We start from the raw sequence: 17,001 nt of genomic DNA on the forward strand, positions 1-17,001 counted from the left end.
CCTCCTACCCTGCAGCTGCCGTTTGGCGGAAAAAAAAAGTGGTGGATGGAGGGAGAGAATGTGAGAATGCGTGTGTGGACGTGTGCGCGGGAGGGGAGCGGCCGTGTCTGCGATTGCGTGTGCATGTGCGGCTAGTTGTGCGTGGGTGACCGCGCCGCGCAAGAGTGTGTGCACGTAACCAAAAGTGTGTCCTCAGCGGTGAGCAGGCATGAGCGTTCCTGCGAGGGCTGGGGCGCCTGAGCTGTGAGGAGCGTTCTCTGGGAAGATGCATGGAGACCATGCGCGGTGCTCAGGCTGCCTGGGGTCGATGGATGCTGGCTGGGCTGCGTGAAGTGGGAGTGGGTCTGCCACTGAGCGTCTACCTGCGCGACGACACAACCTCACACGACGCGGTCACGTCCCACACTCACCCTTCCCCAGCCGGCCCCTGCCTGCACGCGAAGCCCAGCAGGGAGGGCCGGGGAGAAGCGCAGCGCAGAGAAGGTGGCTTTCCTGTCTCCGCGGGCGCGCTCCGCCGCGGCAGGCTACGCCGCCGAGACCCCCAGCTCCTCTCATGGACATGTCAGGCGCCCCGAAGGTGACGAGCCCTCTACCGCCCAGGCTGAAGGCGTCGGAGCGAGGAGGGGCGTCAGCGGGTGACAAGGAGACGAGGGAAACCTGAGAGGCCGGGGGCTTTGAAAAGCGCCGAGGGCCGCACTCCGAGCTCGGCACACTCCTCTCACCCCACCTCGCGCCTGAGCGCGGCGTCCTGGCTCCTCGCGATGACCCGTGAAAACACCCCTCTCCTCCCTCCTCCGAAGTCTGCAGGCGAACAGCACTCACCTGGGTCCCCGCGTGCGGCGTTGCGCCCGGCTCCTGCGCCGTCCTGCGCTCGGCGCCACCGTCCCCCCGACCCCGTCCTAGGCGGCACCTCGGCGCTGGGTGGTTGGCGGGGGGGGAAAGGCGTGCGTGAGAGCCTCCTGCTGCGGGCAGCTGGGCGCGCAACGTCCGCCCGGGCCCGCGCTCCCCGCCCGCGCAGACAGCCTTCCGGAACCTGGCCTGGCGCGCAGTGTCAGAGGCCCCCGCGGCGGCGGCAGGCCGAGCCCACAGGGGCATTAGGCCAACTCCCCCCGCGCACGCGGGATTCTCTATTATTATTATTATTAAAGAATCCCCCAGAACGTGTTTACGTTGAGCCGTATAAACTTCCTGCCAGGGCCTTTACCATCTGCGAGAAATCGGAACCTGCTCTTGGGAAGCGGGGACACCGGGACTGCGGAGCCAAATAGGCGGGTTTTCAGAGTGTTTGTTTTGAGGGGCGGGCGGGGGAGTCAACTGAGTTATGTGGGGGCTCAGATCAGAGCGTGGCCAGTGTACACATTAAGTGGGAGTAGGTGCTAATTGAAGCTCCAGTGGCCTCTGGTGCGTGCAGGAGCCGGCACGCACGGGCCTGAGCGCAGTGTATGCGTGAGTGGCAGCGCACGCGTGAGTGCATCAGTGTGTGCATGTGTGTGCACGAGTGCTCCAGAGCACGAGCGAGGGAATGTGCGGACCGCTTGCTAGAGAAGCTAGCGAGGTGCTGGTCCCCGCGAAGGGCCAGCGGTTCTCACTCGATCCCCGAACAGCCCGTGGCGCCGGAGACAAAGCGGCAGCGACCCGCCCTGCGCTTTCGTTTTCCGCCCGCTCTCGGCTCCAGCGGCTGCCTGCTTGCTCGCGCGCTGCTGGGCGAGTCCGAAAAGTCCCGGGTGCGGCACAGTCCTTCCCGGGGCGGGGAGAGTGGGTAGGCGGTCCCTTGCGGGAACACACGCCTGCCGGCCGCGGGGACCCTTAGCGGAGCCGGCTGTGCCCACGATGGCCACGACCCAGCGGCCACGGCTGCCGCCGCAGTTGCGATTTGCTACCGAGCAGTATCCGTCGGGGAAGGCCCGGGACCCGGGATGCGTTTCCTCCTCGCCTCCCAGGCAGGGAAGGCGGGGGGGCCTGAGCGCAGCGGGGCTGAACTGCGGGCCGAGGGCGCATTAACACTTGCTCGCCAGGTTGGTGAAGGCGGGGCGGGTTCTGCAGGCGGCCGCTGAGCGGCGAGGGTGGGGCCCTTTAAGCGCCCACCAACGCGGGGGCCAGAGGGGGGCAGGGAGGGGAGGGAACTCCTGGAGGGTCTTACGCCGGCTCGGGAGACGCTGCCGAGAGAAAAGGCAGAGAGGGCGGCCTGGGCTGGAGTCGCGGAGCCGAGCGCCGCGGGTGGCGGGGACTGAGCGCTGCTCCCCACGGGGACGCACGGCTGAAGGCCCCAGAGGTGGTGCCTCCCCCCAAAAACCAGTGGGGGGTGCTTCCTCGCGGCCTCCGCCCAGGCCGCAAAGAGGCTGCTCTCAGCCTCCGCTCGGCTCCTTCCCTTGTGGGAGGGCGAGAGGGAAAGAGGGAGGAGAGTAGGTGGGGGAGGAGGGAGTTGGAGAGAGAGGGGGGCTCTGCGCCAACCGCCCGCGGATCCAGCAGCTCCTCGGGGAGGACGAGCGGGCGGGCGGGGGAGGGCGCGCCGAGGCTCGCTCGGAGAAGTGGCCGCCGATGACGGCAGAGGTGCAGCCAGCCCCGCGCGCGCAGCCCCCTCCCCCTCACCCTCCCCCTCCCCCTCCTCTTCCTCCTCCTCCTCCTCCTCCCGGCTCTTCGGCGGCGCAGAGCAGCGGCGGCAGCGGCGGCGGCGGCAGCAGCCACCCGATGTCTTCGGCGCCCGAGAAGCAGCAGCCACCGCACGGCGGCGGCGGGGGAGGCGGTGCGGCTATGGACCCCGCGTCGTCCGGCCCGTCCAAGGCCAAGAAGACGAACGCCGGCATCCGGCGCCCGGAGAAGCCGCCCTACTCGTACATCGCGCTCATCGTCATGGCCATCCAGAGCTCGCCCACCAAGCGCCTGACGCTCAGCGAGATCTACCAGTTCCTGCAGAGCCGCTTCCCCTTCTTCCGCGGCTCCTACCAGGGCTGGAAGAACTCCGTGCGCCACAACCTCTCGCTCAACGAGTGCTTCATCAAGCTGCCCAAGGGCCTCGGGCGGCCAGGCAAGGGCCACTACTGGACCATCGACCCAGCCAGCGAGTTCATGTTCGAGGAGGGCTCGTTTCGGCGCCGGCCGCGGGGCTTCCGAAGGAAATGCCAGGCGCTAAAGCCCATGTACAGCATGATGAACGGGCTTGGCTTCAACCACCTCCCGGACACCTACGGTTTCCAGAGCTCAGCCGGCGGCCTCTCCTGCCCGCCCAACAGCCTGGCGCTGGAGGGGGGTCTGGGCATGATGAACGGCCACTTGCCGGGCAACGTGGACGGCATGGCTTTGCCTAGCCACTCGGTGCCCCATCTGCCCGCCAACGGCGGCCACTCGTACATGGGCAGCTGCGGCGGTGCGGCGGCCGGTGAGTACCCACACCACGACAGCTCGGTGCCCGCCTCCCCACTGCTGCCTGCTGCCGCTGGTGGGGTCATGGAGCCCCATGCTGTCTACTCGGGCTCTGCGGCCGCCTGGCCGCCCTCCGCCTCCGCTGCGCTCAACAGCGGCGCCTCCTACATCAAGCAGCAGCCCCTGTCCCCCTGCAACCCTGCGGCCAACCCTCTGTCCGGCAGCCTCTCCACGCATTCCCTGGACCAGCCGTACCTGCACCAGAACAGTCACAACGCCCCAGCTGAGCTGCAAGGTGAGTGGGGAGGCTGGGCTGTCCGAGTCCTGGGAGACGGACGTCTATGAGTGTGCTGCGGAGCCAGTCCCCAAACCGCTTCACGCCCTGGGCCAGAGCCTGTGGCCCCTTCTGCGGGGTACTAACCCCAGTGCTGCAGGGAAGCATCAGCTCCCCAGGTGTCTCTCGGTCCTATCTCCCTCCATTTGAGGGATGAGTGCAGCTTGGAATCCCCCAGTGTGGGCTGAGAGATCGTTTTCTCTTTTAACTTCCAGCTGCTGGCTGCCCATCCTGGCCAGGTAGGCCCTATCCTCACTAAAAACATTTAGACCCCAATATTCTAAGTTTCCTTGGGTCCCTTAGCCCCCTAGCACCTCAGCAAGTTCCCTAGGATGGAGCCAGGGCCAGCCCCGGCCAGTTGGCTCACCCTCTTCAATCGCCCCCAGAAAGCTGTGGGAGAGCGGCCTCTGCTCTGAGCTGGGCAGGATAGGAGAGTTAGGCCCGAAGCCGGCTGGGCCTGGCGCGCAGAGGCTCAGCACCCGGCCTTCCAGGAACCAGGCCTGAGTGTGTGAAAGCTGAGCTGGGGGTATTTTGTGGTGACAGAGGCAGACTGGGGCCCAGATCGAGGGGCCCAGAGTTGCAGGCCCCACGGACTCTACTTGTTAGGATCCAGGCTTTCAAGACCCCAGGTACTGCCACCCCGACCCCTCTAAGGAAGAAGATGGACAACCTTCCCCTTGGAGCCCTTTATCTTGGCCCCCAACTGCAGCCTTCTGGACCCGGTTCTGTAACGAGCTCGGCATGAACCAAGCAAAGGCCTGTCAGGGGTCAGCTGTCAGCAGCCTTCGGGACACAGGAGCTGGGCCTAGAGGCCAGAGGGCCACCTCTCCACAGGGGTCGCCTAGCTTGGCCGGCTTCAAACTCCTGGGCACCAGCTGCCCTGGGGCTTGGTTCTTCAAGGGGCCTTTCCTCTGGAGAAGCCACCCTTGGCCCCTGTGCTGGCCCCAGCCGGCCCGGCTCACTGCACCGGGACCTCGGCAGCATTTGGGGTTAGCCTTTGGGGCGGCACAGGCTTCAGGCTGCCCTGGGAGTGGAGGCCTCTGGGCCCTCCCTGCTGGCCCACCTCGGCCCCTTTCACCACTTCCCCTTCGGCCTCCGGAAGCTCCTGTCCCGGCTCTTGGTGTCCAAGGCAGGAGAGGCCCTGGCAGCCAGCGGGCACTCGGGGGACCGGGACCGTTGCCGGTGTTCTGGGATCTTCCTCTGGGGCGCTGGGCCCTGTGGAGCCCGGGAGCCCAGGGACTCGGGGAGGCGCCGCACAGGGGAGGCCTCGGGCCCTGCGGCCGAGCCAGGAGGGCCTGCCCTGTGCACCCGTGGGCAGCACTGCTTCTCCACCAGGACCTGTGACCTCGGGAGGCTCATACTTTAACGCCCCCCTTCCTGTCACCTTGCCCCACAGGCATCCCGCGGTATCACTCGCAGTCGCCCAGCATGTGTGACCGAAAGGAGTTCGTCTTCTCTTTCAACACCATGGCGTCCTCGTCCATGCACTCGGCCGGTGGCGGCTCCTACTATCACCAGCAGGTCACCTACCAAGACATCAAGCCCTGCGTGATGTGAGGCCACAGACCCCGGGGGCCCTCCGGGCACAGGCTGGCTGGCGCAGGGACCTCGGAACCCGTTGCCAGGAACTGCTTTATTCTCGAGGTATAACCGTCGGCAGAAGAAAAGGGTTTGACCCCTCCCCAACCGGATTATTCAGAAAGGAGTCCCCAAGGCAAAAACCGAGCAGTGGCCGGCACCTCCCCCCCTACTCCCTCAACAGTTTTTAAAAATGGCAGTGGTGGGGCTTGATCTGACTGCAGCTGTTGGTAAATAAATATCTATTTTTGATCCTATTGAAAGCGGCTGAGAAGGTGCTGTGCTGGGGAAAAACCCTCCACATCTAAACAAGAATTCTGCTGCGGTCTCCCCCTCTTCCCCTCCAGCGGCAAACGTCGGGGAAGGCTTTAGGAGAAAGGCAAACGTGTGAGGCCATCAGTACCAAATACTTGTATTTTTTGGTTGAGTATTTATCTTCTTATTTTTAACTTTTTTTTTTGGAAAGAATGTCTTGGAATTTGCGTCGCCTTTTAGAGCCGTCTTTTGCAGGGAAGAGGGGAGCAAGAAATCGCCTTCTCCCCCCCCACCTCAGAAGTCCTCCGACCAACCACAGGTGGACCCTTGTGCGAATAACTTGCATTTCTGAAGCCACTGCTCCTCTTAGGAGAGAAACCAGAAGGCGCCCAGAAGCAGCGGCTCTCTGGCCTCTGTTGTCCCCGTCTGCCTTCCTCTTCTTCCTTTTCTTCAGTCTTTTTGGTTTGGTGTCGAACTTTATTTTGACTTTTCTGGTGAGTGTTCTTCTCCCGAGACCCAGCTGTCTCCCAGTCTCTACTGTAAACCTTCTGGTGGGGGAGCGGGCGAGCACGGCGCTGCGGGGACCGGGAGGCCCGCTGAGCGCGCCTATTCAGGATTGCGGTGACGCAGAAAGGTTAAGGCACTTTTAAAAAGAAAACCGATAGCAAGGCTCATCCTGTTATTTATTCTACTTTCTTTCCCTAATAATCGAAAACACCGCATAGGCTCCTCCGTTTATCAGTATTAATGGTGTAACTTTGTTGGCAATATTTGCCGCGTAGAATTTTTTTTAGATATCCATTGTAAATTTGAAGCTAAGTCCGATCTGTGTAAAAACAAATTTCCATATGTTTTATATAAATATATATATATATATAAAATGAAGGACTCCCCCCCCTTTTTTAGTATTTTGGCTGCTGGAGTGCAGCGTTTGTGACACGTATTTTAAATTTCCTTCTGCACTGTATAAAAATGACAATTTGAGGATGTTTTTGCCTTTTGTGTATTTTTTTCCTAAGAAAAGAACAAAAATAAAAATGTGTAACATTTGTACATGGCCTTTAATATTGTATCAATTAGAAATAAAATCGCACGAGTATTTTATCGGGATTGCAGAGTGTCTTCCAACCCCAAAAAACAGAGACCAGTCTGGGATTTCTAGACTTTTTTTTTTTTTGCATTTAAAGTATGGATGATTCTTCATATTTTCTCTCTCTTTTTTATTTGTTGGCTAATCCTTCTCTTTTCACTCCTCGTTTCGCATTGAACTGAAATCTGGACAAGAGTAACTATTTTTCTTGGCTTCTGTTTTTTAAGAAGAGCCCTCTGCCCCTCTAAATGTCATTTCTTGTTTTAAAGAAATAATCAAACATTTAAAGAAAAGCCGCAGTCCTCCTTCCGCCAGAAAAAAACCATGTATATATACACATATATAAAAAATATTTTAAACTTTTTTTTGGCCACTCCAAGACCAGTGAGGATTTTACTTTTGAGTTTCAGACTTTACTGTTCCCATATTCCAGCTGTTATAAATCATGGACCATCCTTTAAGGTTTTCTTGTTTTGGGTTTTTTTTTTTTTTTTTTTTTTTTTTTTTTTTTTTTTTTTTTTTGGTGCCCTACACTTGGTTTTCCCCAAAAGAGAAGTGAGTAAAATCTGAGCAAGAAAAGGGCCCTTGCCGGGAGAGCAAGGTGACAGGCACGTTTCTCGTCTGCTTACATTTCCCCCTAAATCATTAGGGGGAAAATCCATTTTAAAAAGCCTGTCTCCCCTCCTGACCCTCTTTCTATCCCAATTCCCAGCTACCTAGGAAAACAAACACAATTGTCAGCGCAGCCGTTTAAGACCCACCACAGTTTCTCCTCATAGTGGGGTCGTGAGCCTTTGAACCTGGTTCTTCTCAAATTTGACATTTTGGACATGAGGGTAATTTCTCCGGTGCTCTGTTACATCAAAATTATCAATAAACTCGCCCGGGCAATTAATGCCCCCAACTAACAGCTGTCCATAAAACCAAGATAAAGGGGACAGGAAAAAGCCGGCGACTCTCTCCCTGGGGTCTTGGGCAGTCGAAGCGGTAGGCCGGGGTCTCTCTGGCAGCGTGCTGGGAGCAGCTTCTCAAGGGCAGAGAAGGCGCTGTCCTCCGGGTGGAGGCCACCTCTCCGCGTCCCCCGTCTCCCACCAGTGCTCAGGAGAACAGGGCCATCGACAAGCCTCAGGTCTCCAGCGAGGGCCCCTTGCACTGACACTCCAGACAACCTCCGCAGGCAGGAGCGGGGCTCCCTCCTCCCTCCCTCGGAGCCTGCGCCCCAATTAGGACTAGGCTCCGGGAAGTGGGGCTGATTAGGAGAAACCCAATGCCAGTCCAGTCGGCGCACTCCCCGGTCTCCTGTGCACCGTCTCCAGCCCCCGAGCCCATTTGCTTGGCCCCTGCTTGAGCCAGAGGCCGCCTTGCGCCCTGGTAGTGCACTTCGGCTTTGGCGCCGCTGGACCAGCGTCCAGGGCGGTGGTGAACCCCGGCTTCCTGTTCATCTCCCGGGCTGTGCCTTCATTTCAGCAGGGTCTCCCAGCGTGCCGCGTCCTGGCCAGGCTGGGTAGGAGGCACCCAGAGGGGCCTGTGCAGGAAAACCGGCCCCGGGGAGCCCAGAGATGGGCCTGGCCTGTCTTGGGGCCTGACCCGGGGCCAGGGCATGAAAGAAAAGTTCAGCCTTCTCCGCCAGGAGAGCCTGGCTCCAGGCAAGGCCGGAAGGGCCAGATTCTACAGGCATAATGGCCTCCGCACCCGCGCCTGAGATTCCACGCTGCCGATGCGGGAGACCATGCTTCCTTGGGTCGAGCCTTCCCTGAGGCCAATTTCGCCCGGCTCGCTCAGGGAACACAGACAAGGGTGCCAACACAAAAGCATGCCCAGCTTGTGCACATTACCAGCTTAAAATGCAAAGCCGCTTCTGAGTCTGGTGCAAAATCACCTGCCCCGTGCGCGTAGAAGTGTATTGGTCTAGCTTAGGGGCTTTCTCTATAGAATTCATTCAAAAGTTCTGCGTATACATTTAGTGGGTTTGGGTTTGTCCTGGAACAGTGCAGTCAAGGTACCCTAAGGGTATGAACACCCCCCAAAAATAATACGCCAGGAGGCAGGGAAGCAGCCAGGACGTATGTGATACGGTTTCTGTTTGTGGGTTAGATATCTCGCGCGTGGAAGCCGCGGTTCTCGGCGTGGGGCTGATGCCCAGGACACAGCTGAGCCTCGGCTGCTGGCCATTGCGGCCCCGGGCGGCGGCAGGAGCAGCAGCAGCGCCTTGTGCAGCAGCCCAGCTCCCCAGCCACTGGCAGACGGCGCTCAGGGTGCGCACTTCTGATGGGAAGGTGCCTGGCCCTCGAGGCCTGCCATGCCCCACTGTTTTCTTTTTCCTTTGGGGCTGGAGGGCTAGGGACCGGGCAGCGGAGGGGCACTGAGGGCCTGGCTCCCCGCCTGCAGCTCTCCGGGAGGTAGTGGAAAGAGGGCGCTCAAGTTCCCACTCTGCCACCGCTTGACCTGGGCAAGCCACATCACCACTGAGCCTCGGTTTTCCTCATCTCTGGTAACAATGTTCTGTTGGCCTTTGGAAGGTAGTGGTCAGTGAGATGGTGCTCGTCGGGAGCAAGAGGACAGCCTGGCACTGTGGAGCCCAGACAGGAATGAGCCCTGAGATCTTGGCATTTCTCATCTGCCTCCCCTGCAGTCTGGAGGCGGGTGCTATACGAGGTGCAAGAACCGTGTTTCACAAGGCCTCCTGCTCAGGGGCTGGGGAACCGCTGGACTCCCCATCTTCCAATACGACGCACCTGGACTTTTGCTCCCTTCCCAGGGAGAAGGGAGACCTTCTGTTTGACTCAAGAGATGGAATTCTGATGGAGAGGGGTGATGTTGAGTCTGAGGTTCTGCCTCGGATCTGCCCCAAGACCCCCTAACTCCAGGTCAGAAAGCCCTGAACTCAAGGGCTTCACTTCTGATGGCAGGTCTTAGGCTGTGGCCCAGGAACTGCCCCCATCAGAAATACTCAACTCAGTACTCAGTACTCTACTCAAGCTGCAGATGCGGGGTTGGTAGGGGGAAGGCAGGGGCTGAGAGTCACTGGATTAGACTCTCATGAGGTGGGACCCAGGAGTCCACAGTCTCACAGGTTTCCAGGTGGTCCCGGTGGGTGCTAAGTTTAGTCTCTCCTCCAACGTTCTCTGGGCTCCTGAGAAAATGCTGGTGAAGGCGTCTCATGTGGCCTCTGCTGCCCCCTCCCGCCCAGCGGCCCGGCGGCTTGCGAATCTAGGCAGCAGCTGACTGCGGAACTTGGGGTCCAGGCAGGCAGATGCAGGGCTAGAGCTCAGGAGGCAGCGAGTGCCGGCCCCATGGCCACCCTCTCTACACACCACTTCCGTTCACCTTCTCAGCAGCCCTCTTAGGCAGGTCATATGACTTACTGCTCCCACTTTCCAGATGCAGAAACGAGCTCGGAGAAGTTAGGAGACTTTATCAAGACACGGCTGGTGAGGGATAGAATGTGCACACAGACCCAGGACTTTCTGGCCCCAAAGCCCATGTCCCTGACCATCATATCTCATGGCTCCTGGACACCCATTTTCCTCCAGCCACGAGGCCTAATGAGAAAAGAGGGACGCTGAAGTGTGATCCGTGACCCAGGCTCTGCCACTTCTGGCTTCGGCTGGGGAGACGGCAATGGGCAGGGGCCACACAGGGGATGGGGATCTTTCGGACCCTTGCCTCCACTGGGACGGGGAGGGGAAGGCTCTCCCTGGGGCCCTGGCTCAGACCCCTAACGTCAGGTTCGCCTTCTCTCTGGGACAAGGGACTTTGTTTTTATGGGTTCCCACCATGGCCCCCCCGTGAGAGCTCCCTTCACTTCCTTGGGCCCCTTGGTCAAAGAGAGGCAGAAGCTCAAGGCCAGAGGGGCCAGCCGGGGCAGCACTGCAGCTGCGCCTCCCGCTCTGCTTCTGGAATCTTCTGAGCATCAACAGCTCAGAGTTCTGGAGGCCCTTGTTGAGCATCTCCTGCCGGCAAGCCAAGTCCACTCACGACAGGACACTGACTAACTGTGGGGCCAAGACAAATCACGGGCCTTTAACAACCGCATTGATTTACGTGCTGTGGGGATGGGCAGGGAAAGAGGGGTGAGGGACGTTCGCAAATATAAAGTGTCGTTGGCACAAAACACTGGATGGAGGAGGAGCCGCCAGGGCTCACCCAGTCAGGCACACTGAGCACCCACGGCCACTGGACCACAGGATTCAGAGGCTGCCACAGGCCAGTGCACTGTTTACAGCACCAGGATACTTGGGGTCAGTCATGTCAACACTCTGAAGAGGCGACCTCACCAAGGCCGGGGCAACCCCAGCCCTGAGCAGAAGCAGAAAGCCGGTGCTGTTCAAGACCCCAGTGTGAGCGCGGTCACCAAGGTCCCCTCCAAGTCTCACAGAGTTGTAGGCTGTCTGTCTGGGGACGCAGAGAGGGCGAGCCTGTCCAGAGTGGACAGAGTGCTGGGGACAGGCGTGGGCTGTGCCCTGCAGCTTATTTTCCATTGGGCACCGTCAGGAGGACAGGACGGCAGCTCTAGGGGAAACGCTGCAGCTGGACAGTGGTCTGCGGAGCAGGGGCAGTGATAAGCCTCCCCAGCCATCTTATGAAAACCACAGCATCACATCAGGGAGGAGGCATGGACCCTGAGTCCTGCTGCGTCTGGGGTTTACAGACATGGGGCAGGTGCTCAGATAACCCCTGGAAAAGGAAGAAGCATTTCTGTACTTGGAAATCTCCCCCAAAGCAAGCCATAGATCAGCACACCGTGTTTCCGGGTCCTGCTCTGACACCTTCACATTGTCACAGCCTGGGTGAAGTGGGGAGGGCTGGGCCACCTCTGTCCAAACGGTGAGAAGCCTGGCGGGTCCTTCCCTGGGGAGGGAGCTCAGGGTCAAGGGACCTTCCTTGGGAGAGGAGAGGCAGTCCAGCATCAGACCTGCCCCGGGTTCGCCCCTGGCTGTTTCTCCATGGGGCGGCAGCGCCACCTGCTGTTCATTTCGAGGTTTGTGTTGGCCGCCAGCAGGGCCCCACAAAGAAAGCTATTTCTCCTGAACAGGGACGGAAGCTGTGCAGAAATGAACCCGATTTTGATGTTTTAGGCCCTTTGACCTTTGTTAAGGCGTAGGTAGCTAGCTTTTTTTGGGAGAGGGCCAAACTAAATGAATTTAATCTTTTCCTAATTACACAAACGATAGGGCTTATTTAAAATAAAATAAATGAGCCATAGAAAAGTGAAAGAAGAAAGCAAACATCGCTTCAATACGCCACCCGGCCCCCAAGACAGCATGTGGGCCCCAGGAGACACCTCCCTGCACACACACAGACCCTGCCATCCCTGAAGAGGCAGGTCACGAACATAGTGGTTGAGACTTTGGGAGTCAGAGGGCCTGAGTTTGAGTCCTGACTCCACCTCTTCCTGTGAGCTCTGGCCAGTGCCTGTCCTTTCCACGCCTCCTCTTCCCCGTCTGTAAAATGGGGATGATGGCAGGAGCACCTCTCTCAGCATTAAGTAAATTAGAAAAACAAAAACAAACAAAAAACCTCTGAAGGGCTTACAGGTGAAGAAACCAAGAGAGGGCAAGCACTCTGCCTAAGGATGCACAGCTAGGACAGACAGAGCTGGATGCACTGAAAACCCTGGTGGGCGTGGCTTCAACACCACATCCTCAGCCACTCAGTCGATGGTCTCTCTGGTGTCCCACGGGCCACCGTGGCTCCCAGCTACTCCTGAGGCCTGTTGGTGGTTGAGATGAGGGACCCCTGTATCCCCAGAGGATGGGCTTCTCCTGTGCCGGGGGGGGGGGGGGCCGAGGCCCTGGGGCTGAAAACCAGCTATGCAGTGTGACCTGACCAAGTCATATAACCTCTCTGAGACACATCTTTCTCACCTGGAAAATGGGGACATAACAGAATCTGTTTTGTGGGTTCTTCTAAGAGTTAAGTGAGTTAATCCGACTCTAAGGCAGAGAAGGGTGTTTAGTTTGCTCACAACTCAGCAGTTTAGGGTCTGAGTTTATTGCTTCCAAACTATCCAAAGTGCAAAATGTCCACATTACATGGTCCCATGTCAGCTCCTATTATACCCTTCATGATTTATGGACATCGAAAATAAAGGATTCCATTCACAAGAAGAAATCCTACCCCATCCACTAAGAGGAACGGGAGCATGGGCTCCACTATGCAGAAGCCTCTGCTTGTCTGCAAGATTGCCGAGGCTGTCTCCGCTGAAAACCTAGGCTGATGACAAGGACTGGCGAAACGATGGGACTTGCAGGGGAGGACAGGGCATGGGATGGGGACAAGCGGGGCTCCGCCACGTGCCAGGGAACAATGCACCACAGTTCAGTGCCTCAGTCTCTTCATCCACACGTGCAGTAAAACACAGGGCTACTTCCAGCAAGAGAGGCAAGGCTGGCCCGATGGCCATCACATGTTGGGCTTCCAACAAGGGCAGCCGCTTAATGATGCGCAGGCCAGGGCTGAAGGCAGCAGGACAGACGTGGCAGAGTGGGAACGCTGCCTAGAGACCCTCCTGCGGGCTTCTGAACTGAGCAGACCTGGCCCCAAGTGTGTCTCCGCCACCAGCATGTGCACCCTGGGGGAAACCGCCACCCCCGACCCCGCATTCCTCTTCTAGAAAGCGCCCCTGGTTTTGTCTGCAAGGAGCAGGTGACCCACAGTGACACAAGACAGATACGTGGATAACTCTGGCTTAGCCTACCATCAGCGGCAACCTGACCCTCGGCTTCACTAGGGAAGCTGGGGGGAATACGGACAAGTCTCCTGGTTATCAGTCTGTGAAGAGGGACATCCTTCTAAAGTGACTGTGAGGGTGAAGTGATATCATGCACTTGCATATCTATGAATATAATTTGTATTCTGAAGTTGTACCTTCAGTACTATATATGTATTTATAAATCCATCATACCATTTATACATGAATATCATTATCTATAATGTCAATGAAATTATGCGACTGATTATTAATGAAGACTAAATCACTCTCCAAATTTAAAGCAGCAAAATTCATTCATCTCACTCCTGACTGCAGTCTGGGCAGGGCTCAGTGGAGACGGCCCGTCTCTGTTCCAGGAGGCACCGGCTGAGACGGCTCATCTGGGGCTGGGGGACCCACTTCAATGGTGCACCCGCGAGGCTGGCGAGGTGGTGGTGCTGGCTCCTCACGGCTGGGCCTCTGCCTGGGAAGCTCGGGCTTCTTCACAGCGCGGTGGCCAGGCTCTAAGGGGCCTGAGCAGATGAGGTGGAAGCTGCCAGTTTCTTAGCCTCTTCATGCAAGCTGGCAGTGTTCACCCAGCTGTCCCAGATCCCAGATTCAAGATCTACACAGACGCCTTCTCTAAATGGGGCTGTTGAAGAACTTTGGGGAAACATTTTACAATTTCCACAGCATTTAATAAAACAGGGCAACAAATTTGAGCCATTATTATCAGGAGGAAAGACAGAAGGTATCAGCAGAATATGGAAGCCAACCAAGCTGAGGCTGTCACCCCGCCCTCAGTGCAGAAGAGCGGGGTCAGGTAGGCGGTGCCCATTAGAGAACGCTGTGGGAGATGACACCAACCTCTTCCTCCTGCTTTTACACATGGGGTTCTTCCCATGTGTAAGATTTACTTCCCCGGGACAGCTCCCCACCCCAAAAAAAACCATTCTGAAAATGACTGGAGGCCTTGGTACCCGTTGTATTCGGAACACTGGCTGAGTTAGATCCAGATACCGGAGAAGTGAGTTCAGCAGTCCCCACTGGGTTTTCCCGCTGGGAGCAGGGTGTATGAGAATCAGAACTGAAATTCTGAAAGAGTCACCTGCAAGCCAAGTGCTTCCCAGGGGCCTTGGCGGGAGGGAGAGGATATAGTGTGTGGTAGTGCTTCCCAGGAAGAGGAGAGGTGAAGGGACAGAGCCTCAGTTCTGTTCCTTTGGCAACAAGGCGGATGCTTCATCTCACGTCTAATAAGATCATCCAGTCCTGGTTCCTTACAATTCAGTGTGAAGGTTTCTCAGGCTCAGCCAGCAAGAGTGCTGGCATCGATTACTGATGTCTGTTGTGGGTGTGGGTGTGGATGGAGAGCTCCGTTTGCCAGCCCTGGACCTGGTTACTGTTTTTTTTAAGTGTTTCTGCCGTTTTATCTTCTCTCCAATCCATTTCTTCACCAAATGTAAGCTCTTTTGTGGTTTTAGCTGCACTGGCTCCCTTCCTGAGTTTTGTCCTCAGCCTTTTCTAGCTGCAGTCCTCTGTCGTCACGTTTCTGTCTCCTTACGTGAGGTCTGGGGGGAGGTATGTGTGCGTCACTGGATGGGAACGAGGGAGGCCAAGTGATGGCTGAAGGACAATGGGAGGGCAGACCTACAGAACTTACGGGCAGGACCCTCCCCAAGGAGTCCGGAGGGTAGGCTGCCTGCTCCACAACCCCCAACCCGGCGGCTTAGGGGCTGGGTTGGGGAGGATGGGGTGTGAAAAGAGTGAACAGTGCTATTCTCTCTAGTCTGCAGCATTCCCTTGGTATCTGCAGGGGATTGGTTCCCAGGGGTAAAAATTCCCAGCTGGCTGAACACATGGTGGATATGGAACCCGTGTGTACAGAGGGCAACTGAAATGCAGGGAAGCCAGCTGGGCTCTTGGGGCAGAGGCCACGGTCCAAGCACCCACTTTACCTCTGCCTGGGTCTGGAGCCCTGAATAAGCTTGTTAAGCCTTCTGAGAGCAAGTGTTTCCGTTTTTAATGGTCATCCATTCACTGGTGCAGGTGATGCATTCTTACCGAAAGGCTGACCTCTCCCCCACTGGAACGTGCAGCCCTAGCCTCAGGGAGTCTCCAGCCCAGTGGGGCCTGGGTGTGAGAATGGGGCAGGGAGGGGGGCAGAAGTGGAAAGAGACTTGAAGCTAATGGAGATAATTCTCTATCAGGCTCAGCTCTTCCAGAACGGGCTGTGGGACTGGATGGGGGGAATCACTTCCTCTTGGGAGGCCTCAGTCTTCTCATTCGCAGACATGGGGAGCGCACTGTCTGCTGCTTCAGAGTTCAGTGTGTGACGGGGTCTGGCCCACAGGGAACATGGGGCACTTGTACTTGTCTGCATTAGAACTAGGGTGACACGCTCGCTGCCTGCATCACAGGAGCACTAAGCACTCCCCCGAGCATCCCAGAGGCTGACTGGAGAGGCAGGAGACAAGTGCTGTAATACACATTTATCCGAATGTTTCAAAAACGATTTAAGTAATACTGAATGAAATCATCAATGCATGGTGTCAAATATTAGAAAAGAACACACAGAAATTAAGACACTTGGAACACACTAGCTAATGCTGCTGCTCAGAGACGCGTCCCACAGCAGCTGTCCTGGGGGGCTCATCAAGATTCTGGACCGACCAATTGAAACCTGACACTCGCCGGGGGGATGAGGGAGTAAATTCCTCCTTCAATTCAGGGCCCTGCCCATCCTTCCTACCCCAATGTCATCAAACATTCTCTTCTCTCCAAATTCCTTTACATTTATTTTTAAGTTTAGATATTTAATTAGCCTGGAATTTATTTTTATGTGTGGTATGATTTAGAAATCCATGCTGCTTTATTCACCTTCAAAGCAACAAATCCACAGGGGGCACTATCACTCTGCCCACTCACGGATAAGCACACGCAGTTCAGAGACGAGGTAGATGCTGGACCACGCCGCAGGAGGAGGGCAACACTGATGCCCTCAGCTGCACATGTGGGGTTTGTAGCTTATGCTGTTAATCTTAGCTGTGTTTTACAATTGCACAGAAGAAAGACTGAAAGTAAATAAGGGGCAGTGTCAAGGCTGCTTACGAGGTGCGGGTGAGGGGGTGATGCCCTTCATACGTCTCACATTCCAGAACTTCCAAAATGGGTAAGTTTACTTTTATAAATAGAAAAAGACTCTAAGTGACGGTAAGCAGTGAGCTTCCTAAGAAACAGAACGTTAGAACGGGTCAGGCCCTAGAAGCCAACACGCTCGACACTCTCATTCTAAAGATGAGGCCGCTAAAGCCCGAGAGGCCCCGTGACTTGCCCACAGCGCAGGACCCGTGAGCTGACGGGGCGACCCCAGGGTCCAGCGTGTGCGGCACAGAGCTGAGGGTGGGATTCTGGAGACTGTGCTGCTGCAGATTTGGCAGGAGTCTCCTTGCATCTGTGGGCAAGGCCACACTAACATTTAGGAAAACACAGGATGGGACCCATGAATCGTGAGAGCTCTGCTTAAAAGGGGTTCATATAGTCTAAGTGCTTTGTCAAGTGCTCATTTTCCATTATTTTCTCTTATTATGTGAATTATACAATTATGATGCTGACAAGTACTCAAGAGCCTTGGGAACCAGAAGCTGGGTCTCTGAGCGCTCCTCCCGGCGGCCCGAGGTGGATGCTGGGAAG

The 17,001-nt window shown here is 57.0% G+C and overlaps 1 protein-coding gene across 3 annotated transcripts; it reads left to right on the forward strand.

The window, feature by feature from the left end:
- Window positions 1–1,761: 1,761 nt before the first annotated feature.
- FOXF1 (forkhead box F1) lies at window positions 1,762–6,631 on the forward strand. 3 transcript variants are annotated; one of them, XM_032464504.1, is made up of 3 exons: window positions 1,762–2,015; window positions 2,650–3,655; window positions 5,091–6,631. In XM_032464504.1, exons 1-3 carry the CDS (start codon window positions 1,917–1,919, stop codon window positions 5,249–5,251), a joined length of 1,266 nt encoding a protein of 421 aa, XP_032320395.1. In that variant the 5' UTR covers window positions 1,762–1,916; the 3' UTR covers window positions 5,252–6,631. The 3 variants fall into 3 exon arrangements, with proteins under 3 accessions (XP_032320395.1, XP_032320396.1, XP_006182058.2); XM_032464505.1 differs by having other exon boundaries at window positions 1,992–2,015; window positions 2,655–3,655; XM_006181996.2 differs by lacking the exon at window positions 1,762–2,015 and having other exon boundaries at window positions 2,101–3,655.
- Window positions 6,632–17,001: the final 10,370 nt, after the last annotated feature.

The sequence above is a fragment of the Camelus ferus genome, chromosome 21, assembly GCF_009834535.1.
Source record: "Camelus ferus isolate YT-003-E chromosome 21, BCGSAC_Cfer_1.0, whole genome shotgun sequence".
Classification (NCBI taxonomy): domain Eukaryota; kingdom Metazoa; phylum Chordata; class Mammalia; order Artiodactyla; family Camelidae; genus Camelus; species Camelus ferus.